This window comes from Odontesthes bonariensis, chromosome 10, assembly GCF_027942865.1.
Source record: "Odontesthes bonariensis isolate fOdoBon6 chromosome 10, fOdoBon6.hap1, whole genome shotgun sequence".
Taxonomy (NCBI): Eukaryota; Metazoa; Chordata; class Actinopteri; order Atheriniformes; family Atherinopsidae; genus Odontesthes; species Odontesthes bonariensis.
In genome coordinates this window covers 13,270,121-13,296,246 of record NC_134515.1, presented here as the reverse complement: position 1 = coordinate 13,296,246, position 26,126 = coordinate 13,270,121, and the positions used below count along the sequence as shown (strand labels likewise).

Here is a 26,126-nt window from a genome sequence, read left to right as displayed (position 1 = left end):
AAGGCTTTCAATTTGACAATCAAAAATGTTTAATGGAAAAAAATGTAAGGAACAATAAAGTAATAAAGTGAGTCAAAGCAGAACATTAGAAAACAAACCCTCCCTGTTGTTAACACTGTGTCACAACAACAGAAAGAGCAAATGTAATGTCAGAAGTAATTACAGCCACAGAGTGTGAATTATAGTCACCACATTAAGAACAATAAGTTATTACTAGCTGATGCAATTGCTGGTGTAAAAATAACCAAATCCGGTTATTTTGATTATTTCTTTCCAGCCATGTCAGCTAGAGGTGCTCTAAAAAGTGACGCTTTTTTTTCCTTTTCTATTGAAAACTTTTGGTTACTTGAGTGGCCACATTCATCTCTTTTCAAGAGGATGAACATGTACGCTGAATGTAAAATAAACTCTAATATTTAACGGTTGATAATTATAGCGCTTTCTTTAATATTTGCCATGATAATATCATTTTATTATTGTTATTTCATGTACTATTACTGTTTGATTATTTAACTGAATATTGATGAAAGTTAAATGAGACCTTTGGATAAACTTTCCTTTTTAAAAGAACCTAAAATAATTGGGCTGTTTGTTAACAGATTACATTTGCATTAACTGAAGATAAACATGCAAAATTATGTTTTTTTCAGGACAAATCCAACAGGCTATCACTGAAGATCGCTGCGTTCAAAGTTAAATGTTCGTCATAAGGCTGAAATGTACAAAACTGCCTTATTTTCTTGGAAACGGTGTGCAACTATCCTCCACTGCGTGTGTGTTTATAAGAGTGTGGGAACAAAAGGGGATTATGGACTCCATCTGCTACTGCAAAAGAAATTGGAAAAAGTATTATTTAGAGCACATTTCTTTTATTTACATCAAAAAAACAACCCAAGAAAAAGAAAAAAGAAAAGAAAGAAAAATCTAAAAGTGATCCAAAGTCAAACACATTATGCATCGATAATCTACACAAAAGACTTTGATGAGAGCCAATCCTCAAAGACAGCAGAGTTAATCATCTCTTCGGCAAAAATGGAATTCAAACAGTCGGCTCGGCTCGTCCGACCAAATCGGTTTGTATAAATAAATATGTAAATTCAAGTAGAAAGCTGTGGAACTACAGAGCAGTAAGTCTGCACAGCAAGCGCCGAGCTGAGAGTCACACAATTCAACACTGAGCAAACTCATTTACCACCAGTGGATGACACAAGTGGACAATTCTGCTGATATGGTAATGAACTTCCAACAAGAAAAGGAAAGCGCTTGATAGAACCTTCTTTTCAGCTGGTGAGTGGTTGGACCGCCTCAGTTTTTGACCCAGTACTTGCGATTGAGCCAACAGGCACACTTATGGCTCACAATATTCAGATTAAATGCTGACATTTGTTTCCCAATCATCTGAGACATCTCACATTAAGAAGAACATGCTTGTCAACGTGTCCCTTGTGTCAGATTTTTTTCAGCTTGTCATTATGAAGAGCTGATTAGTTATCAGATACAGTATTTACTCTATCCTTAAAGATCCTGGATATTAATGTGCTCAACAACACACTAATTGGTTGGTCCACATGCAAGTTCTGCACAGGTTCACATGTGTTGGGTCAGACTGGCTGATCATTGGGTCTTTCAAAAAAAAAAAAAAAAATGAAATAAACAAACAGAATAAGTGAAGGAACGATGATACTATCGTGAACATAAAAATCTTACAAACAAGATAATGAAGAAACAAATGGAAACCAAAAAAAAAACAACATTGTACAAAAATAAAAATACAATTGAATAAATATGCACCGTCATAAATAAATTAATTTGGTAAATTCAAACATTGTAAAATGAGGAGAGCAAAAATGAAACATGAGTAAACTAACAGTTTTTGTATGAAGAACAGATCCGTGGAAGTGGAAGGACAAAAAAATGATGCTTTGATGATGTTCAGAGTTTAATTTTTAACTGGAGAGCTATTGGCTTTTAAAGCTCTTGCTGCCGCGATTAAGGAGAATAAACAGTGTTGATCATGGTAGATCACTTTGTGTGAGCAAAATGGCGATTTATGGTTAATCTAAAGGGAATCTGGTCACAAGATGAAGCTTTTCCAGGTTTCTTTTCCAGCTTTCCTTCAAACGAATACAGATTTGTGTCTCTTTTACAGTGCAGCGATGTACAGACATGGATATGTACTTATCAACTGTAGCTGTTAAGATGCTGAAGAGAGAGCGTGTTGCTGTGGTGGACGAGACTTTAAACTGCTCTGCACTGACAACGTTATTTGGTCTCTGAAGACACAATCCTATTTTATAGAGGTTTCCGATGTGCTTGTGCATTTTTTTGTTTTTGGCACAGCGACACCATCTCTCCAAACTAAAAAAATAAAAATAAAAAAAGTTTGGTTTTACATTGACCTCTGTTCATGAAAAAAGATGAGACAGAGAAAGAAAAAGGAAAAAAAAATGCAGAGCAGAGGTGAAATCTGTGTCAGAACAGGTTAAAACAACTTTGTGTTTATATTCTTTTTCCTATGCGATTCCTTTTGTAACCTTTAAAAACAAAACACGCAGATACAAAGACCGTAACGACACGAGCATAACCAAAACTCAGGGCTGCGAGCTCAGTTCCTCTGGGGCTGTACAAATACATATAGGCTTGAGTGAGTGTTTTGCATCATTTTTCACTAGGCTACAGTAAGACTGTGGGTGAGATCCAGAGAGCCGCGGTGACTGTCTGTCTCTCTTTACCTCTCCTCTCTCACAGCTAACATTCAGAAAGATGGAGGCAAAAAGGCATTTTCTGTTGGTTGTTTCTCCGCTACAAGGAGTATAACTCACTAGTTTTTTTTCCTCATTTTCACCTGGCTGTTTTTAGGCAATCGTTTTCTTTAAAAAGTAGAATACATAAAAATACAGTACACATACAAAAACAGAAGAAATTACACCTTCCCACGCCCCGTGCCTAAATAGAAGGAGTCTTTCCAAAAAGGCCTGGTATAAAGGCATTTGATTAAGCATACATTCTTTTATTTGAGTTTTAAAGTTTCAGTGAAGTGTGTTTTACCCTCACTCTTACCAAGCCTCAACTATTTTTCTTGAACAATTCAAGATGATCCCATATCTTTTTTTTTTTCCCTCCCTTCAAGAGCAAAAGTGTACATGACCCCTGTCCTGGCAGTGAATTGTTAAGTTGAATCTAAATGCTCTCTAATAGTTCTGTTTGATCTTTTAACCCTTTCTCTCACCATCCTAGGAAATACTCAGTAGCAATATTCAATATGTGACGAACACTTTCATATCAGTTATTAAACAAAATTTACTACTAGCTACTTTGTTTCACAAACCTTATTATTTTTTTTTTTTGTAAAAACAACTCCACCCTATGGTCGTCTTTTAAATGAGCAGAAAGCAAGAGTTGACATTTAGCAAAGCTGCAGAACTAGAATCTCTAAAGTCAACAGTACAACTAGTGGCCATTTGAAGTCACTACAGGCGCACACTCAGCAGTACTCAGTCCAGTGATGAGCATTGTAATGCCGAACTTGGACAAAAACCCTGGAAGCTCAAAGTCCTTTGAATTTAATTTTCTCCTCTTGACTGGATCTTTAAAACACTTTTTTTCAGGTTTCACGCTCTGATATTCAGCATTAAGATTTCCAGTCAGACTTCTTTCAGACTGTTTCTTCAAGGCAGTACAGGTGACCAGAAGATATTCTTAACACATTAACTGTCTTTCATTTCTTGTCCATTCCCCTCAAGGCCTTCACCACAGACCCTTTAAAACATGTATCCTGGCAAATGGGACATCCCATCTTAATCGCTGAAAGCTTTCTCAAGTCTCACTGTCCCCCCACCTCAATAACATCATCATCATCATCATCATCATCATCATCATCATCATCATCAGAGCTGCTAACGTTACTAACATCCCTGCCGTTGACTAAAACCTGGGCCCGGTGGCCATCAGAGCGTGCTGAGGGGGAAAAGGAGGAAGGGGAGGATGAGGATGAGCTAGAGGCTGCAGTTGGAGGGTATTGGGACAAGAAACTGGCACCCGCTGGGCCAGGAGTGGCAGCAGGACCTGGCAGCCCGCCGGGGAGCATTGATCCTGAGTAAAGGCTGGCCAGAGATGGACTGTATGACAGGGGGAAGCCGGGTGGGAGCATCCCAGCCATGCCAGCCATGCTGGGGGTCAGCATAAATGGCGGCAGGGCTCCTGGAAGTGAACTGGTAGCTTTGACTGATGCAGAAGCTGATGAGGAAGATGAGATGGCAGGAGCACAGGTTGTTGTTAATGAAGGTGAGGACGAAGAAGAGGGGACAGTGCCAGCTCCGCTCAAGCCAAACAGATCGGGGTACATGTAAGTGGGGTCACCCAGCTGAGTGTGAGGTGAGTTGAAGTAATGTGAGCTTGACCCCATGAACAGCGGATGCCCCAGTGATCCACCCAACATGGTAGAGTTGAGACTCATAGGGGGCATGCCGTAACCCCCTGGAAAGGGGAATCCTTGCGAGGGCAGAGGAGCTGAGGAGCGTTGGGCAACAGATGGCTGCTTACTGACCCGCTCATCCAGGGATGTGAGGGGGGCTTTGCGCTTGATGCCTATTCTCAAGTCTTGAGCAACATTGTCGTCCATGTTGGGCTGGATTACGTTAGTAACGGAGGCATCATGGTGACCCATTTTTCCACCAGTAAAACTGCTGCCACTGTTGTTACCATTGGTCTGGAGCAGTTTGGTGGAAGGCGACTCGTTCATGCTGCTCTCTGCTGCTCTCTCTGGCTGAACGGCAGAGGCTGCCTCAGCCCCCGTGACACCGGTGTAGCGCTGCAACTCATTGATGATCTCTGGGCTGTCGGGTGAAATGGGACGGGGCACAATCTTGGGGGGTGTCAGGTGCTTCCTGTCAGGTGACAGGCAACCATTGGTTGAAACCTCCTGAGGTGGGGTTTCAGACTCTGAAAGAAACAAGGGATTGGATATTAGCATAAGGAGAATCAAATAATGTGCACAAGCATAGTTTACTTGAACAATGTTGCAATAATTTCAATAACATTTTATGTAACTTTGAAAGGTACTAATTGATTTAAGTATGAGTAATATGAGTTTATATTTGAAAGGAAATCTCGTTACCTTTGGGTGACGCTGTTGCACTCTCCTCCAATAATTTGGCCTTATTAGCCGCTCTAATGGCAAAGATTCGGCCATCAGATGTCCTGATATAAGTCCCTAAAAAAGCCAAAGTGAAAAAAAAATAATCATCAGCATAAACTGTAAGCAGCTGATAAAAAATGATTACGGTTACTGTGAGGCTGACAGTTCAAAACCCAGAGGTTATTTTGTTTAATAACAGGTGAATAAAAGAAGCTAATTCTCACATTTGAAAAATTTAACAACCACTCAATCGACCACCAAACAACAGTTTTCCAACACTGGGTGTTGTACCTTTTGTGCCCCTGATGACATGGATACTCTCCCCAGCTGTGATCCTGGCCTGGACATCCGTTGAGCTGTTGGCACCTGGAATCACTATGTCTGTAAGAACAACAATTTATGAATTCTCAGAAAAAAAAAAATCAATTATGAGTAATTATATATAGAAAGTGGGAACATTGTACAGGAAGTGAGATGTGGATGAAATAAGAGTAAAATATTAGATAAATGCTCAATTCGCTCACCAGTAGTGGTGACAATTTTCTGTACAAACACGCCGGCTTTCTGCAGGCAGTTGACAGGGAAGCCTACAAGGTTGGATCTAGAGGAATCACGGTCTGGGGTAGAAGCTGAAGACACCTGGCGGGGCATCGTGGGAACTGGAGTTGATTGGACTGGTCGAACACTGGCCACTGGTTTTTCCTCAGTGCGAGTGGGAGGACGCCTGAACAGAGATTTATTTTACTATTAACTTAAGAAAAGTAGGGTTGGATGTTACAAAGAACACAATGGACAACATGAATTAAACAAAATTTCAGAATTCTTTTCCGCATAAGCCTCCAAGCTGTGAATCACTAACCAGTTTCTCTGGCTGAATGCGGGGATGTTGGTGAGGCTCTGGTCGCTGGCAGGGTAATAGTGAGCGTAGGATGGGCGGGTGTATGGCACTGAGGCCCTCTTCTCCTCTTCATAGCCCTTTTTAGCAGCTTTCTTTTCAGCGCTGCTCAGCTTCCTCTCCCTGCGGTCCATCAGGAGGGACTCATGGGGGAAGGGTTGCTGAAGGAGGGAGAGAGGGAGTGAGGGTTTTCTTCTTTTTTTTGATTAAATGTATTAAAACTCTCAATTTGAGAGATGCAGAGGAGCACAGTTGCAAAAAGTTTCCAAAAGGTATATTCAAGTATATTTCGAAATTCACTATGACTTGTTGAGTTTTGAGTTATTGAATTGGCTGGAAACTGTCACTCATCTCTGGTACAGCCCTCTTTCAAAGACATCAGTCCCGAGCAATTTTTTTTTCAGCCATAAAAAACAGTATCTGCCAGCCAAATAGCCTACAATAGTTCTCTACTTTTAAATCACCTTGGCTCCACCGCTTTCTTTCAAAGGAATAAGGTGCCTCTTTTCTTTTTGAAGATCAAGGAGGTTGGAGGCCATACAGGGAGAGACTGGGGGGCATTTGGATGACTAGATGATCATTACTTCTTGAACCCCAATAAAGAAGGGGTACCTTATGCCTCCAAGACGGAGAGATAGGGTTAATGAGAGGAACTAGGACTGAGCCTGAGTCTCCTCTGTTCATCTACCTTGGTAATCAGGTGAGAGTAAAAGTGCAAAGCCTTATGCAGGACGCTCTCCATGCCGTCCTCAGGCTGCAGCTGGACCTGGGAGGGCTCCAGTTCCTCCTCCACGAAGTGAAGAAGAGATTCGACTTCCCTCCTGGTGAAGGTCAGCACAGGGTTCAGATCATCCACCACGCGATCTGATGGAGAGAGAAGGGAAACAAAAATTGAGTTTTAGGAAAATACATAAGGAATAGAAATTAAAGTTCAGTGTGGAAAGAGGAGGGTCAAAGAGATGCTCCTCAAATCATAAGTGTCCTCAGTGTGTCTACTCCACCACTGAAAGCCTACAGGAAAACCTTGACACAGTTTACTGTCACATAACGCGCTCTTGATGGGAGTTTGAAGCTCATTGTTTAGTTTTAGGGTGTCTGTTGACACAGAACAGGTTTGACTGAGGTTTTCAGAAAGTCTTTGTCTGAGACATAGACATAGACATATTGGAAATATTCTCTTTGTATGTGCTGGAAATGACAGAATTGGGATAACTTACTTTTATGAACCAGTAATATTTTAATGGATCAATTTTTTAAAGAATTTGGAGGTAGTAGTGTGACTGTAGGTGGTTTTCTCCAACTAACTCACCAGACATGCCCTGTTTGGAGATCTGTCGGTCGTAGATCTTCTTCTCCAGGGTGAAGTCGCACACCAGTCGGTAGATGTGACATGGCTTTCTCTGTCCATAGCGATAGACTCGGCACACGGCCTGGGCGTCATGGCAGGGATTCCAGGAGGCGTCAAACACCACCACACGGTTCGCCCCGATCAGGTTCACGCCCAGACAACCAGCCCTGAGGCCCACAGAAGTCAGCAATAGGTTTATGTCTGCTCATGTCTTATCAGTTTGCACACATGCATATCATTGATATTGTGATTGTGTTACCTGGTTGACAGCAGGAAGACCCATGTTGAGGTGTTGGAGGGATCATTGAACTGATTTATCAGTCTCTCTCTCTCTGAGGTCGTTGTGCTTCCGTCCAGCCCTTTAAAATATTGCAAAGCCAGTAAAGTTACCAAATTAGCTTTGCATGCGCTGGTTCTTAGCCATTTTCTCAGTCAATGTACATTTTTATGTCAATCCATGTCTTGTTGCCTTTGTTTTTTCTCATTTTATAGGTTTTCCTTTGGTTATTCAATCATTCACCTTTTAGTATCAGACAACTGTGTTAGCTCTACTTTATAATCTAACTTTTTTTCATTCTGCCTGATTTTTTTTATTCAACAAAGTTAACAAGCTACAGCGGATATTGATTTTGAAAGTTTGAATCAGGTTTTGATAACTTTAGATTCTTGTTTTAATGGTTGACTCTTCTTTCAACAACTCTGTCCTCAGCTTAATGAATGGATTCAGGATATATCCTTATCAACACATTTCTAAATATTCCAAAAAAAGGAGACCAACACGACAGCATATATGAATTGTGATGCTTGTGTAGGCTCGTAGACTAAGGTCTGGCTGTTATAAAACATTACCAGCAGGTGGCAGTACTAATCACAAACTGATGAACAGCAGAAGCAACAGAGAGCCATTTCATTGCAGTTAGAAAATAAGCTCTCCCCAAACGGATCAGACAGATATAATCAGGAAACCATGGCTAGAAGTTTAATTTAGCACATCATAAATAAACTGCTCCTCTCGAGTACATTTCGTGCAGAACATTCAGAACGTCTTGCCATCCTCTTTTGAGTCATATCTAATTTTCCTCATGAGTCATCAGTTTTCATGCTAAAAACAACTGTTGTGTCATCAGTGGATTACACAAGGTAAACAATTACTTTTTTATTTTATTAGCTTTATTGAAGTACTGAACAAGAAAAATAATATCTCAATCATAACAAATAATGACTTACGGTAGTAGTTGAGATTGCGGACCCAGTTCTGGTTAGGTCCATCTTTGCTGGCTGTATAGGGGGACGCAGGCACAGGCCTCTTGGCCAAGAAATCCTCAATCACTGTTAGTGTGGATAAACTTTGACTGCAAGAGGCAGAAATTAGCAGAATAAGACATTTGATCTTATGTTGTCAGGCCTAAATTATGAAAATAAACTATTTTGGATTAAGACAAAATAGGCACTACGACAGGACAAAAAAGCTGGGCTGTGTTTTGTTTGATGCTTTTTACCTAAACACAAGGAGTTTGTCTCCTTTTCTGACACTCTCCTCTATGAGATGGAACAGCAGGACCATTTTTGCTGAGTTGTCCAGGATGCCAGGCTTGTAGTCATACATGATATCCTTTGCCTGGTCATGTGAAAAGAGACTCTCATAAAACTGCTTGCAGACCAAGGGACCAGGTGAGTGTGTTGTCATGTAAAAGGTTAGAACAAGTTATATCACATGTCAAGTGAGCACGTACCCATTCATAAGTGATGACCTGATTAGCTTTCTCCTGCATCTGGGAAAGACTCAACCCACCAATGGGGTTCGGATTGTCTAGATTCTTGGACTTTTGATTGGGTGCAGTGGGACATCTGGCTTGTCCTGTGGAAGTAATGTCGTCAAGATCCAAGTCCTGTTCACTTGCAAGATTTTCCTTCTGCAAGGCCTCATACAACACATCTGGGTGATTCCAAATCTGAAGAATAATGGCCATTTGGTGTTAGATAAATAAAATAAATACAATGGAAGAATCAAATTGAACAATAGTATGCAAGAGTCTGTATATTGAGTATTGGACACATCTCACCTTACAGCAGACACAAAAAGCCTTCAGTGGGTTGAGGCTGAGCCAGCCTGTATTTCCTGCCTCTCTGAAGCGGTTCATGAACTCTGTGTAGAGCGCCCTCTGCAATGGAGATAGACGCACAAGGATCACATGCTCCTCTTTGGAGGGCAGCTGGTCCCTCAGCACATCATGGCCTCGCCTGTATCAAAGAAAAGTTAGAATCAACGTATCCAGAAACTCATAAAATGTGAGATATTGTGGCACTGCTGCACTGAAACATTAAAGACAGAGTTTTCTTTCATGGGCAGAGATTCTGACCCTTACCTCTGCACAAAGCCTTCCAGCAGACTGTGGAGGACGTGGCTCCTGTACCGCATCAGCTGGATGTCCTGGGGCGTGCTGTCCACACACTGTCCGTTCAGAATGGGGCGCTCAAACATGTTACTGAATTCCTGCCGTGTACCTGGAAAATGGAAAAACAGTTCAATATCAACAGGGGAACAAGACCTGTAAAGGTTGAGATGTCTAATGAGTGATTGTGGGAAGTTAAACACAGATATTGCCCCATACCTAGGAAGTCGGGCCGGACAAAGTCTACCATGCACCAGTACTCAATGAGGTTGTTCTGGAGCGGATAGCCGGTCAGTACCACACGGCGACGGGTTTGGATGTTCTTTAGAGCCTGAGATGTGCTCGCATGGCAGTTCTTGATGCGATGTCCTTCATCACAGATCACAACATCTGGACCGGGGTGTGCCAAGGCTTTTTCAACACCTTTAGAAATGACATGATTTTAATGTGATTTTATTTTTTCCTCTGTCCGATTCACTTTTCCCCCTTGTTTTCATATATATATATATATATATATATATATATATCTATATATATATATATATATATATATATATATATATATATATATATATATATATATATATATATATATATATATATATATATATATATATATATATATATATATATATATATATATATATATATATATATATATATATATATATATATATATTTTAATCTCTCCAACCTTTCAGCAGTTCCTGCTGTCTGTCTTCCTCATCCAGGTCAATGACATCAGGTCCTGCTGTTTTCTTGCTCCTCTTCTTCCTTCCAGCCACAAAGCTCTTCTTCAGCGAAAGGAGGCGGTACATCTCGTAGCCCATCAGCAGCACCCCGCCGTCCCGAGCCCAGTCCTCCACCACCCTGGCCCTCGTCGCTGTGTTCCTGAGCAGCATAAGAAAGGACAAGACTGGTTACTGCTTGTTCTTAAAAGCTTGGATGACGATACATCTTTCTGTGAGAGTAGTGCAAAGGACTGAATCAACACCAGAGCTCCTTATTTTTTCAGCAATAGTTCGGAGGTGATTTGAAGCATTTGTAGCGCAATTATAGAAATGATAGAATGTTTAAACAACAAATAATAATAGTAATAAAAAAAAGCAGATAGTTTTATATTAAAGAGAAAACCTCATTTTACAACAATATAATGTTTAGTCTCTGAAATAATTTTACTATGTCACTGAACTATATCATAAAACTACTCTGATCTTGGAGCATTCCTTCCCTGATGTTTATCCTTCTTTAATGCTAAAATAATCTTTAACGGTCACATCTGAAGGAAGAGGTGCGTCAATTTGCACATGCAGTTGTTCCTGCCACTCACTTGTGTTCGTCATTGAGGATGTGAACCTTAAATGCGCGGGGTGTCACCAGTGCGGGGTCAGTATCTGGAGGTAACGCCTCCAGTGGCGGGACCCACATGTTGAACTCTGAGAGCCAGTTCTGCAATGTGTTCACCTGGAGCAGAATCAACAGGTAAATGTTTAGTCTTGGTTGTCTCAGGTGCTCTTATTGTTTCTGTTAATCTTTTACCCAGCCATGAAATTATCAGCTGAACCGCTGACTGTGGCAATCGTATTTAAAAAAAAAAATTCTATTTGAATCAAACACTTTTACACAATAAACAAGCAAAAATACAAAACATGCCCCTTTTGGCTTAATAAATAAAAATAAGCTAAATTTGCAATCGCAAAATCGACAAATGCTTACCGGTACGATGGCGAGCACTGTGTGAGCTTGGGTGTGTCTGAAGAGGACATCGATGAAGGAGATGACCTGCAGTGTTTTGCCCAGGCCCATACTGTGAGCTAAGATACAGCCAAATCCGCTGCTGCTGCCAAACTGCTCCACCGACTCCACCAGGTTGTCGTACAAGAAACGGATTCCACCAATCTGAGGACGAAGTGAGACATGCGGTGAATGAAAATATCAGGACCAGGAGGAAAAAGGGGAACAGCAGGAAAAACAAAAGAAAGTTTGAGTGATGTTGAGAAGAAAAGAGAGCACAGTGGTCCAAACAGCAGGAAGAAAATAATCAAATACAATTGTGGAAGGAAGCCAGACAGAAAGGTAAAAGAGAGGAAAAATTAGTAGCCAGAGACAAAAAGCAGCTGTGATATATCAAGCTGTCTCTGAACCAAAACAAAGGTAGACAACCTGTTAAAATGACCTTCCTTTAAGTGAGTTTAGCTAAATGTGTATAAGTTTATAACAATTCCCAAAATTCACACCGAAAGCAGAAAAGAGAAACATTTCCGCGCTCCTTTTGCCGGCGGTTGTAATACCTGGTGAGGTTTGACTGCTCGAGCCAGCTGTGGTGACAGGAAAATGTCCGTCTCTGCAGGTGGGTGGTTCAGGTTGACCAGCACCCTGCCCTGTGCATCCGGTTGGTTGTCAATATCGTTGACATGTGCGCCGCTAGGCTCAGTCTCTTCTTCCTCGTTGGTGGTCTCGCTGCAGACGCGGACAATGGCGTCGTCCTCAACTGAGCTCAGATCTATGACATCTGAACAGAGACAAGAGGCACAGGAAGGTAAAAGAGCAACGTTAGGACGGTCTCAAAAATGCGATTTCCACTCTTAGAGAAACTATGCAAGAATGATCTAAGCACTTGGAGTTGCAGAAAACTTCTTTTAGGATAACTAAAAAATAAACTAAATTACATTTTCAGGCTATACCAAAAGTTCAGTCCAGTTGGCCTGAAGGCAGCAGTGTTTCAGAGTACCCAAACTTTCCTCTGGCAATGCTAAACATTCCAAGACCCCTTCTACACACAATGGCCCTCATTTATCAAACTTGCGTAAGACGAAAAACATGCGTAGGTCGTCAAAAACAAGTACAACTCCGTAATTGGAAGAGTGATGGCTCATTATTCAACCGCCTATTTAAGAGGTGATTCTAGCGGCGCGGTAATGGCGAAACGATGGCAGATCTGGCTTTGTTAGAGGACCTGAACACGCGCATCAGGCGCGAGAGAGTGTTCCGGAGCCGGCAGGATTTCTTTCGGGAAAATGATGAGTGGCTTATGAGCCGTACAGGAGAGGCGCTTTAACACTGCGCATACGCAAAGACGTAGCTCCGATCAGGCCAGCCACCCTCTCCTCCAAGGCACTCAAATCCAAACCTGGATCGGAGATGTGACATGCTGCGTCGGAGAGCTGCAAATTTCATATCGGACCACTTCTTCCTGATCTTATTGGAGAAAAAGTAAAACATCGTTCAATTTTAGATTTCATTTAATCTGGAGTTTATCACATTTTATTGACCATCACAGTAGGGGAAAATACATAACTCGTCCGGTCTGCGATTTACAGCGTTGACAGCGTTTCTTTGCCGCCTTTCGTCTATCCATGTCGCAAATTCTAGAGGTGCGGCCTTTTGTAGAAGGCGTGGTTAGGATCATTACGATGGATTTCAGCCGCCGGATTTATCAACAGCCGCTCGGTCTTACGATGGGATTGGTGTGGTACCCATGTTCTGTAAATCTCACTTGAGCCTCTGCGTACGACGAGTTCTCCGCTCATATATACGATGCTTTCTACGACGGCTTGATAAATGAGGGCCAATGTGGATGTTCTGCTGTTATGTAGCCCCTTTCTACTTCTTCCTCTTATGTAATGAAGAAAAAAATATGCATTTAGGAAATACCAGAGAACATTCCATTAGAGTTCTTGGAGACTGTTTACATTTACTGCTTCTGTGGTTGGCAAAGGCTTTTGTGTTTGAGATGAACACAATTGGCATGACAAGATATAAAGCAACTCCTGTATCGGAAAGTGTTTGAACACTTTTTGATTCAAAGAAAAATAAGATAATAAAACTGGAATGTATGAATTAAACACTTTTTAAAATGTACAAGGAACTGAGTTAGTTCTAATTGGACAATTATAAAAATCAAATCTGGAAAAAAAAAAAGTTTAAACCTGCAGCTGTAGTATATCCTCATAAAACATTTTATCACCACATTTTCACTGGCCTTCGACACTTTCATCTCAAGTAATTGGGTGGATAACTTGTGTAAGGTTACAAAAAACCTTGGGCGTCACAGTGTGCGTGTTTGTGGAAGGGAACAACCAAAATCCATATCTGATTTAAAAAGAACTTTCCAACGTCACGGGTATCAAGTGGTGAAAGTTACACAAGCTGGCAGCCTGTGAGGGCACACTGTGAAGAGGTGGTGTGTGTCAGTATGTTAGTGTGTGTGAAAAAGAGGGAGCGAGCTTATATAACGGCAGTGAATGGCTGGTTATACAAGTAGGATTAGAGCGGAGGGGGGGAATGGTTATGCAATCCAAACTAGAAATGTCACTATGCCACTGTGGTGCGGGTGTGTGTGCTGGCTCATCACCAGGATTAGCCCGGTTTATTACTGAACAGACCTGCTCTCACCTGCCCCTCAGACACCCTCTTCCTTCATCTCCCTATGTTTCCCTCTCTCGTCTGCTTTTTTTCTCTCTCAGCATTTCTGTTCATTTGTTCATCTGGCTGTCCCTCTTCTCAGTCCTATTATCTAAATTAAAGGTGCGTGTGTCTGCAGTTTGCCCTCATCCTCTCACTAAAATCTGTGTAATTATTCCCAACTGAGTGTGTGTGTGTGTGTGTGTGTGTGACTTGACTCTCTGAGTGGCTTCCTGCCTGTGAGTGCGTGTCTGAGCACTTGGGCAATAAGGGAACGGTACATGATGTACCCTGTGAAGGTCTTAAATATTCTGATGCACATGGCAGCTAATCTACAAATACTCCCTCCACTTGAGCGAAAGTTAGGGGAATTTTGACCGCAGATATTTAACTCTGTATATTTAGCCTAAGTAATTGAGTTTATGATTCCACTAAAGCTGTGTAGTCTGTTAACTCTGGAAAGATTTAGCTTTTTATTGGAAGTATCAAGTGATCCGAACGTTTCCAAACCATCTTCCTTCCTCAAGTCCTCGTGTCTCCTCCTAGGATAAAATTTACTATGAATATCAGCCCACAAATCTGCTGTGACTTTGGAGTGAAAAAAAATAAATAAATAAAAAATTGTTCTCCCTGGACATTCAAGACGATAAAAAAAAAAAACAGCAGTCTTTTGATGTGACAACTTTCCAGACCCCTGGGGTCAGAAATCAGTCTGAAACCGGGTGTGTAATCTAATAAATCCACAGTTGTTATATGGCTAAAGCTGCTTTGCTTAATCACGGACAGACGGATGGTTTGGAGATGTGAGGTCTTCACCATGAAAAACATGTAAATTAAAAGTCCAACTATTAGCAAGAGAGAAAAAACACACGCACCTGATTAGATTTAATCCAGCGGCAGATTAACCTTAGTTTTGCAAATATATATATATATATATATAAAGCGTAGTTGCACAAGGTGGCTCTGTTGTTTGTTTGTAAAATGTTGTTTTATAAAATTGTATAATTCTGCAATGTAAATGCTCAATAATGCTCCCAGTACACCCAACAATCTGATGGGTTGTCAATAACATCCTCACTTTCTTTACATAACAGCTTCATGCTTGAATAAAAGAAGTAAGCATGCTATGCCATGTGAGATAAGTGTACCAAGCTGGCTTTATTACACTTAACTGTGCACAAGGAAAGCAAATCTACCTTTTTACAGTAGATGAGCCTGGTGTAAAGATGTTAAGATGCTTCTTACATTACACTTTAACTTGTGTGGACTAGGAAAAGTATCATTCATTCATTTATAATTAGTTGGAGTCATTAATTTAATGAGATAGCGTGGCAGAGTTTTAATTCAAAGATTTTTTTCAAAAGTTGTTGTTAACTAGACTGTCCCATCCTGTCTCGTCTCTTTTTTCTCACAGGCTACCAGGGGTCCAGGCCACTGTGGTGGTGGTCATTCCCCTGCCTCTTAAGTAAGTCTTTTGGATGAACTCCACATCTTGCTCTGCAGCTGGAGATATTAGTCCTTTCTCTGCTCTCCAGGAGCTCCATTGTGAGCTCTGCTGCTGTTGGGAGCACCCTTTCATTTATCACTATCAAACTGACTGTGGCTGCAGAGCAGAAGAAGACTAAGACCGCTGCCAGCTGCAGTCTAAGACGGAGGTGTTGGAGCCCACGTTGGGGGCGAGCCACGTAAAAGTAAGGCACCTGAACTGATGAGTTATCTGTCAAAGTATAAAGTAGTGACTTTGTACTACCACAAACACCACATCTTTGAGGTGAAAATGTGTTTGCATGATTAAAAAGAGCCAGAGGGGAGAAGATAATCAGACCTCATCAAGTACATAGTTTGAGGGTTTTTTTTCTACTTTGCATGCAATTCTTACAACAGCTCCGAAAAATGTGTAATTACACTTGTGGAGTGTCCTCATCATGGCAGTGGATGCAAGTTAAGAATTAGTCAGTGGCTTATTTAATGTGTATCTAGATGATGTAAAAAACAGGATTTACCTCACGAGTGTGCCTGTATCCGCCTCACAACCTCTCACAGTTATCTGGCCTCAACGGCCTACTAGTCTACTTATACAATCAAAGGTCAATGAGCAATCTGGGCTGGAGACCTGACCTGTCTGGGGCACAATTTAGCAAGAGTCGTTAATGATTCTGCCATCAATCACCAATTCATAGCTTGTAAATACAGCTAGGTGACATAAAAAGGAGGTTGTGCTTAATTTGATGTCTTGAATCTCTAGTAGGTTGAAATTCTTTGTTTCTTTTCTTCTCTCTATATGTATTTTATGTTTTGCTCGTCCACATTTGTGTTAACATTTTTTATTTTTGTTAACTCTTAACTAAAACTGCAATGATAACCTAGTTTTGTTGAGGCATTTTTGTGGTTTTCATCTTTGAATTATTGATCTGAGCGCAGAAAAAACAGACAAACGCCTGGTGTAAGAAACCTGCTCAAGGTTTTTAAGATCAAATGCCAGTTGTTTCTCAAGTTAATGACTCTTGAGTGATAAAATGAAAGAAAGAATTTGGAAACAGGCTTGGCTTTGGATGCCTTTTGTTATATATTTTTTTCCAGACAAAGACTGCAAGTAATTCCGAAGCAACGCTGATTGTAGCTGATCTGAACCATGTTGCCTCTTTGATGAATGTGTGTGTGCGTGCTTGTGTCACCTGTTTTGTGTGTTGGCTCTGTAGCAGCGGAGGTGGGTATGTTAGTCTTGCTGTCGCCCTCGCTGATGCCCGTGCTGTTGGAGTCCAAACGGATGACATCTTGTCTGGCCGACTTCACCTCTTTCTGCGATGACACTGATGCCGAGGATGATGGCACATGCTGTGTAATATCACCTGAACAGTGGGACAGGAATCATTCAGCAGATAAATGAATAATAAGAACAAAGAAGACTGAGAATAAATAAGAGATAGAAGGACAAAAGGTAGGGAGATGTTGAAGTTCTTGTCTGTTGGTTACTGGTTGATAATTTAGTGGTCAAAGACTGTCTCTATGGAGGTCACGGTTTGTGAAAAATGTTGGCTGGATTTTTGTGTTCGTGCACAGTCCCTTACCAGTTGTGTACTCAGGCAGCAGTGGTACAGGAAAATCCTGCTTTCTTTGCTCCTCCAGACGTCGCCTTCTCTCCAGCTCCCCCTGCTGGGCAACTTTGGTCACTGCATCCAACTGATGTTCCCTCAGTAACTTCCTATTCAAACGCAGAAAAAGAGATCTTCGGTTTACACATAACTGTAAAATGTCTACAAACAACAGTGAGCACATTAACGGGGAACACATGGCTTCTTTTGTAGGTTTGCTCTGGTTTTGATGAATAACATTTAAGAAAAAACACACACAGGGTGCTTTCATTATGAGAACAAGCATTGATTTCTTTAAAACAACCTAAATCTGTATTTATTAAAACATCAAAATGGAACCAAGCGAGGAGTAAATTATGAAATATGTGACTCAACCATAATCCGTCAGAGAATTATCACCCATTTTCTGGTCTTTCTTTTGCATTTGCGGGGCTCATTATTTTGGTTTAAAGATACATTTATCATTTAGCTCAGTCACGGTGCTCTCACTTGTTTTGTTCACTGATGTAGCAGGAAAGCCCTTCACTGTAAGGCTAATAAAAACCCCTGTGGTTGCCCTGCCAGCACCAAATTACAGACAAAGTAAGCTGCAAAATATACAAAACAGATGGCAGCTAAGCTAATGGAGTCGCAACCAAAAGAGCATAGGGAAGCCTTACATATTAGGCTGGCATACAGAGGCATAATTTCGAGTAAATGCTAATTTTGCTTTAAGTCTTTATTACAGTGTTAGCCGTTACGGGGTATGCAGGGTTTCTGTTAGGTTGCTTTTGCACCCTCTCGCCCCCAGTGGAGAAAAAGCAAGCTTTGATCAAAAGAAGTTTGGTTTCTTTTACATATTGGACTAAATAAGTTTCATTCTGTGTTTGGCTCTAGTAAACTAAATGAGTCTGACAGCTGAGTGATTAAATATGCAACAACAGATGGCTAAAATTCTGGAAAATGTAACTGCTAGGTGGTTGCAACAATAAGTCAACACAGAGAACTCAAACTTTTCTTGATTACACAAATGGCTACATATATCTAATCAACGGGGGAAGTAAAGGTAGAGAATTTAAAACTGAACTTGGATCCCAAACACATACTTCAAATTGGTCTTAAAGTAGCTGCTACTAATATAACGGCATTCTTGGGGTTAAGCTTTAGGACCCGCAGCCTGGATGAATGAAGCTGTAGACTCAGCATATCTATAATTAGTGACAGACTCAATCTGTAATTGGCTTGTGTTGTAGTTCTTCAAAGTGAGATAAAACTCTGAGGATGAGGAAAACAAAGAAGGAGGGATAAAATATACCCTACTGATATGATAAACCCTATAATGCAGCCAACAGTGCCTGTTATTAAACATACAATAAGTGTTGAATAAGCAGAGTGAATGTCGGTTTGCTCTGCCTTTTGGCTGCAATATACTCAGGAGTTTGTGTAGAAATCTCTTTTTATCTCAAGGTTTACTGGTTTACTCTTTACAAACTCCAGTTCAAACCCAGTCTCGACGAGTTAATGTAATGTAGGCAAAGATCTGAATTAAACTTGAAATTTGAAAGTTAAATTTGTTGCTGCTCTGTTCCATAAGTCACTGGCAAAAGTGTCATACAAGCACAATTACTGTTGGAGTACTATTACAAAATACATCTTCTATTCCACGACACCTCAGATGAGTAATAACTTTAGAAGTAAATCGTTCTGATGAAAATCAGTTTACGTAAGCTTTCAGTGGGTTAACTGTTACAGATTCTGTTGCTGTTTCTTAAGGTTCCCATCTGAAAAAACAAGCAGGCGTCCATTTGAGACCATGTCTCAAGTTGGCGTGAAGGTGCTCAGTTGAGTACCTGATGTTTCTTCTCATGTGAGCAGGTTTGGAGCTCCTCTTCTTGGATCCCGTCAGGGCGGGGGGAGGGGTGGAGCTTTGGCTTGCCGGTCTGGACTGGGGTCTGGACACTGACTGCGAGGGGGGTGGGTGGGCTGGCGTCTCAGCCGAAGGTGAGGTAGATGGGGGAGGGGCGCACTGCCACACAGCCGGGTTGCCGCCCTGAGCCTCATTCTCGGAGCTGAAGGGGGCACTGTGGGACTGGTCTGTGAGAAGAAGATAAGGGCAGGATGAGTAAAGGTCATTTAAGTGTAACAAAAGAGAGAATCGTCAGACTGTGGTCAGAGACATCCCCGGGGGCATTTGTATGAGTTTAGATTCTCATCATTCACCATTCAAGATCCCATTAACACACTCCAAAAAGTCACAATAGTGTAATCAAACTTCAAAACGGGAAAGCTTAAATGAAAGCTTCTAAATCCATGTTATATTTCAAATCATGACAAACTATCTACTATAAATCGATTACAGTGTGCTTTAAGCTAATAAAGGCAGGGTCTGTTGCAATATGAAATAAGCTAAAGAACCAACAAATCTTCAAGAATATCAAGAAAGGATGCAAAGAAAACGATTGGTTAAAAAAATTCAAAGGAATGTTTAAACAATAAACAACTGAAAAACTTCAGCACACAATAGCATAAACAACATTCTAGTACTTTGAATTTAATTCGCACACATTTTCACATGTAATGTTTTGACTTTTGTGTAGGCTGCTGGTGAAGTTTTATGTTCTCAACTGATGCAGAGACCCTGTGTTATTATATGATGTTCTGTAGTGAGAAATGTGTTATTTTGTCATTTTCAAAAAAGAGCGGCATCTCTGTTAATGAAGAAAAAAGCCAAAGTTGATTCTGGAATAATCCAGTGTAAGTTGCAATAACTGAAAGGCTTGCATAACAGGGTGTTTTATAATACTTGATGAAGCTACACCAAGGACACTCACTCTCATTAAGCCTGTGTAATTGTGTCGTAAGATTAATTCAGATGGCTCTTTTGACTGTGTAGTGCCACCTCCCTTCTGCTTTAAGAAATAATTACACTTGACGTTTCACACTTATCAGCTATGGCTATCAGTGAACGTGTAAAGACAAATCTAAATGAGGAGGCGATCTCATGTACTCCATTTGATCCCTCTTGGGTTTTGGACAGGTTAACATATTTGTCTGTGATCAGGTGGCACGCAACACCCGTTTTCTACATGGATGATAAATACAAACCTCCACCGAATTGGTTTGACGAAGATTTCGTGAAGATTTCTTTTCACGTTTTAAAATTAGCATTACGCTGAAGTCAACAGCCGTGTCTTATGACAACTTTGTTTAGTCTTTCTGTAAACTTGTCTTCAGTTCTCCATTTTCTTCTTGTACCCTCAATCTGCTTGTATTTCACTTTCACCTTCTTCTTCTCTCCTCCTCCTCTCTGTCTTAGTTGCTCCGGCAGAAACACACTGAACCAGATCTGAGGCTTATGTAAGAGCATGATCATAAATATGGACAGCTTATGAAACACAAGACAGGACACAAACACTGACACACACACATATTCCAGAGGACAAGTGCTCCTATAAGACTATTATTCAATACATAAATATCTAAAAGACACACACGCACACACACACACACAAAAAAAATGTGTGGAGCAGTCCAATGAAAAATCTGCCAGGGATGAGTGGACAAACAGGGACACCCTGCCAACACACACATTATCAATTTCAACACAAACACACAAAAAAATGACATACAAGACATGCCCACTGCGTGACACCTGGCATGAAAACGTGCACATTCGTGCATGTGTGCGCACACAGACACATGTCCTTCACATAATGAGGTATGGAGGCTGGTGATGAGCTCAGAGTGAACTGAAAAACAACTTACATAAAACACCCCATCAGTCCACCATTGTGGCAACAAGCTTCTTGATCTGGCTGCCATGACACCAGCTCGTCTCCATCTGTGTGTGTGTGTGTGTGTGTGTGTCATTTGCTGACTGCATGTGTCTCAGGCAGCATTTAAACTGAATTCATTTTCAACAATTGATAGAATCAAATTAGAGAGAGAAAACGAGTAAACAACTGAAAACTAATTAAATATGGCTGCATTGCCCTCCGGTTCTGGTATTTCAATAATGATAATAAAAATAAAATTGCTCAGAAATGTTCAGTCTGTACCAGGAATAACAGAAAAATTTATGTGACCTGGGTCAAATATGATTAAAAAAAAATAAAAAATTCTATTTGTATTGCTTAAATAAATATGGTTCATGTATCCAGGATTCCAAAAAGGCCAAAACTCTGCATGTAGTCAACCATGAACCAAGAAAAATATCTTATCAACTAAACCCACAAGCAGAGAGATTTTCTTCAAACATACGTCCCTATACATACCCCATGTGATGAATTGTAACAGTGATTTTTATTCAGTCCCAATTAGAAAGGATTAGCATGTTGATTAGACCTCAGGGGGAGAGTTTGTTGAGGTGATGTGATGGGACCGTAAATGTGGTACAGCTTCTGCAATGATTTGATGACTGCGCTACAGATGGGCCATAAGTCAAAGCTCTTAATTTACCAGTCAGTCTACGCCCCTACCCTCACCTGTGGACATAAAGTTTAGAAAATGGATGGAAAACAGTATCTCAAGGCAGCTAAAATTTGATTTTTTTCACCTGGTGGCCAGAGTAGCTTACTTAGACTGATGAGAAATCCAGACAGAGCTAACCGAAGACCTGCTGCTCCTCCATACTGATGAACCAAGTGTAAAGGCACAGCTCATGTGCTAACATACTGTTAGCATTTAGCTAACCACAAAGATGAAACATTAGCATGTCTGCAGTCTTTAAGTACATAGCCGATTTAAAGTCAAAAACAGGCTTTGATAGGGGCAATTATTCGGAAAAATAACACATTTCCTTAAAAAATGAATTGTCAAAAATGTTCTGACTTGCATCAACACATACATGGTCATAGTTTTCTTAACTCCACCAGTGTGAAAGCCCTGAAAGTAGTCAGAAAAGTTAACTGAATCGATGTTTTTCGCTACAAACAAAAAGGAGCAAACACAACTAACCAACTTGGGGGTGTTTACATACTTAATCAAATCTACAGGCACCTGAGATGTTAAAATGTCTCTGTGCATTTTTAATGATTTCTATGAAACTGACTGTGAGTTTCCATTAGTTGTGAAACATTGCGACACCTTTTGTTTGGCTCTAGCAGATGGAGACATGATTGCGACAAAGGATTTTTTTCCAAGAACGAGCTACAAAACTTTTCACATTGAAGAAATGAAAAGGAAAAAATGAAAAGCAAGATCTTACATGATCTTTCAGATGTGATTTGCACATTCACTTATTAGCCTGTCTAGCCCATTTTCCATTTCTCCAACTCTACCTAACAGTTCCTGAAAAGCAGAGCCTCAGCATCTCACACACACACACCTACAGGATGAGACTGAGGGGGCAGGATAATCAAAGGATAAAAGAAAGGAGAGATGAAAGTAAGGTCATCATTCAAAGGGAAAGAGATGCACTTCAGAGTGAGAGGAGGTGGACAACACACTCACTCACACTCATTGAATCTGGGAAGCGCGTCTGTTTAGTCTGTTCAGGTCAAAACAACGAGTCCAGGAGGGCACAGAGAGAAATAGAGCGCCTTTATGAAATCTGTTACGAAATGTGCTTTTATTTTTTTGTTAGACACACCTAAATGTACACACGCAATGGTCTGAGATGTTTTTGTCAAAATATTTAACATATTTTTTCCCCCTAAACCAAGCAAGAAAACAAGAGTCACATCTAAGTCTTGGCTAATATCTGTGATGTTATGTAAAGCTGACAGGCAGCCAGGAATGACTGCATTTGTTTTGGAATGAAGTCGCACACAATTAAGAGAGTCCTATTGTCATTTTAAAATGACTGAATGCAAACTTATCTCATCACATTAAACTAAAGACAAAACTTACAACAATAAAGTGAAAGAGAAACACGTGTCTGGTCTCAGGCGAGAATAATTTCTGTATCCAGTTAATGGACGAGTGCCACACAAGCCATAGTAATGCCATAGTTGCTTAACCTCTGACACATACCTTCCGAATGTTTATCCATCTTTTAGAACCTTTCATCCTGCCACTATTACTTTAATGCTTTGTCTCTCCAGGTGCTTTCAGAATTAAACTCAACTTTGAAAAACTGGAGATGTCAAGAGGAGCACCGAGCTGGGAATATAAGATAAAATGGATACATTTAGCAGTTGTGACTTATGGGTTTAAAAGTTTCACACACATACAAGAAGATCTACAAATTCCTGCACACCAGACTTGCAAGTACTCACCTTTGGGAGAATCTTTCCACATTATGACATGACGGGTTATACAATACGCTCGCACATATAGGCAAAATAAGTTATATAACTAACAAATCGGTCAAGGCTCCCCACTGAGAAGCCAGGAAACTGAAAACCTCTTTTGAATCATGCAAAATAAACACGCACGCACATTTTAAGTGCTGAGCAAAAAACACAAGAACAGAATATTGGCAGTGCTCCAGTCAAAATACCTGCTCAGATGAATGTCATCAGAGGTATGAAGCCAGATGCACACATTACAATCTAGACAAGTGTTCATACTCAATTTGTCACTCGTTAACTTGCAGTTAGCGAGCTCCTCCGGCCAAATTGTTAAAAGTTTGTGTTCCTCAAATCCCTCTGATGGTTGCAGTCCAAACACAACTGCAGCCTATCAGTAACGCTTATGTGTAAGCAGGCAGTTGTATTTGCGTAGTACAATGGATGACAACACTTTGGTTGGATTTATACAAAGTACGCTTTTCAGCAGATATAACATATTTACATGTTTTTGATAGCCTTACCATTACCAAATGTCATGTTTAACTATTTTAATCAGACAAAATATACACATATGAAGAGTTTCTTGGTTGGAAAAGGTTTCAGCTGCTAAATTAAAACTTACATTTTCACACTTTGTCTTTTGAATAAAAAAATCTGAAGAATCTGAACCCTCTGATGGGACTTTTTTCTTAGGACTGCAGACAGCTCTCTTGATCCTGCACTTGGTTGATTTATTATTTATGCTTTCTAATGAGGTGCTTGAACAATTCCTTGTATCTATTAAAACTTGAAAACTTGTTTGAGTGTTGAGAACAAAGCGTGGCTTAGTAGCAAAGAGGCAGCTGCACACAGCGCAACTGAATCAGCATGTTGGCTTAAATTCATGTCTAAATTGAGCGTCGGAGACCTGCCCACCTCATTAGGAGGTGTAATCTCAAGGGGAAAGTTTGAGCTGGAGGACTGACTGCTGCTAGGTGACCAAATCAAGTGCTGCAAGTGACATTCCACCTGCAGGAGAAAACAAAACAACTGCAACAATCTCTAAGCAACAGGAGTTGAGGGAAAGTCTGAAAACAGGAGAAAGCTTGACCTTCGCTAAAACGAAGAGCAAAAGAGTGTAACCGAGTGCCTTCATGAAACACTGCATCATCAGGATCCAGTAAGGGTCATGGAGTAAACAGCACCTGCAGCAAGTTTTCCAAACCATTAATTTGTTCGTTTGGACATTCCCTACAAGTGAAAGGCTTGGTGCCTCTCACAGAAACAACACGAGACGCACTAGAGTGATAAATGGCACAAAAGAATGCAAGACCAGTTGCAACAAAATTACGGCTTGTGTGTCGTTGTGTCCATCAGCGTATGTGCTTGGCTGCATGTCTTTCAGTGGGGTTACAGTGGGGAAAACATCTTCTGCAACCACAACGTTACATAACCCCATCCATATATGTGTTTATGTAACCCTTCAAACTGTGCAGACAAATATAACACTGCAACCATGTGATGGCACTGTGCATGTGTGTGAAAGAAATCAGTACCAATCCCAGTTTGTCAGTGTTGCTAAGAGAAAGAAGAGTAAAGCTTAATAAATGTCTTTCTCTCAATTTAAAACACGAGTAACAATCTCTTAAGTCCTCCAATATCGGCTTCCTGAGCTGCGCTATGATAGGTTTTTCTACTCTGAATACAACCACCTGTCTGTTGGGGTCTCTTAAAAACACTGAAGCGCAACCTTTATGCAGATTTTAGACACTTATCCATAACTTGCTTTAGATTTATTAGCACCTGTAAGGGATTAAATCTGAGCTCTGAGAGCAAGCAACGATCCACAAACATACTATCAAAATGAAAAAAAGAGCCTGAGTACTTGACCTAAATTCCAGCTTTTTTCCCGTCTCTAATGCATACACAACTGTAATGAAAAACATTTAAATGCTCCCGCTTCTGCTCTATTTCTCCTCATTTATATAACCTCCTCACTGACATCAAGATCTATTCATAGAGATAAATAAAACGAATGAGGTGGACAGTTGGTCTGTGTCATGCCCAGTTGGGCCTGCTGCCTACGTAAGCAGATTAAATATGATGGCAGATCCATTACAGTGGAGAATCCTCCGCGTCACACATTTTAAACACACACACACACACACACACACACACACACACAAAAATGGGGGATTCCAGGAAGTGGACAGGAATTGGGAGGATACATTATTCACTGAAACAGAGTATTAAAGTTATTCTTTTTTTAATCGCTTAAAGAAAAAATAAGACTTAAAAAAAGACACTGCTGGACATTTTCAAGGAGAAAAATAACCATATTTGTGCCCCCTCTATAGGGAATCAAATACATATCTATTCTCTAATCATTATTCAACATGTTTTGGAAAACCTGAATGGGAATTGTGTACGAGGGCAGCTTGTGTGTTTGGATGATAATCCTATAAAGTTTTATTGGTATGGACTTCATACTTTCATTTACAGTTTTTAAATCGTAAAACTTTAACTCTGTGTTTAATCTTGTGTTTTTAAACCTAAATTTGAAAATAAATAATTAAAACATGATCTTGAAAATATTTGTAATGTTTTTTTACATTTGTATTTCTTTCTTTATTTGTCCTGGTTAAGTACATTTTTGTGTCACACTT

The 26,126-nt window shown here is 40.4% G+C and overlaps 1 protein-coding gene across 2 annotated transcripts in view; it reads right to left on the bottom strand.

The window, feature by feature from the left end:
• Window positions 1–693: 693 nt before the first annotated feature.
• LOC142390688 (helicase ARIP4-like) overlaps window positions 694–26,126 on the bottom strand; it is a 68,216-nt gene continuing 42,783 nt past the window's right edge. For both annotated transcript variants that reach the window (XM_075476316.1, XM_075476317.1), the window contains 21 exons: window positions 19,099–19,342; window positions 17,246–17,379; window positions 16,853–17,026; window positions 12,065–12,285; window positions 11,490–11,672; window positions 11,104–11,237; window positions 10,468–10,664; window positions 9,993–10,196; window positions 9,747–9,885; window positions 9,444–9,621; window positions 9,114–9,332; window positions 8,880–8,998; window positions 8,608–8,732; window positions 7,640–7,739; window positions 7,342–7,547; window positions 6,721–6,896; window positions 5,997–6,193; window positions 5,662–5,861; window positions 5,429–5,518; window positions 5,117–5,212; window positions 694–4,941 (listed from right to left, as the gene is read on the bottom strand). In XM_075476316.1, coding sequence (XP_075332431.1) covers window positions 3,824–4,941; window positions 5,117–5,212; window positions 5,429–5,518; window positions 5,662–5,861; window positions 5,997–6,193; window positions 6,721–6,896; window positions 7,342–7,547; window positions 7,640–7,739; window positions 8,608–8,732; window positions 8,880–8,998; window positions 9,114–9,332; window positions 9,444–9,621; window positions 9,747–9,885; window positions 9,993–10,196; window positions 10,468–10,664; window positions 11,104–11,237; window positions 11,490–11,672; window positions 12,065–12,285; window positions 16,853–17,026; window positions 17,246–17,379; window positions 19,099–19,342 — 4,454 coding nt within the window. In that variant the 3' untranslated portion in view covers window positions 694–3,823. The remainder of the gene's footprint in view (window positions 4,942–5,116; window positions 5,213–5,428; window positions 5,519–5,661; window positions 5,862–5,996; window positions 6,194–6,720; window positions 6,897–7,341; window positions 7,548–7,639; window positions 7,740–8,607; window positions 8,733–8,879; window positions 8,999–9,113; window positions 9,333–9,443; window positions 9,622–9,746; window positions 9,886–9,992; window positions 10,197–10,467; window positions 10,665–11,103; window positions 11,238–11,489; window positions 11,673–12,064; window positions 12,286–16,852; window positions 17,027–17,245; window positions 17,380–19,098; window positions 19,343–26,126) is intronic.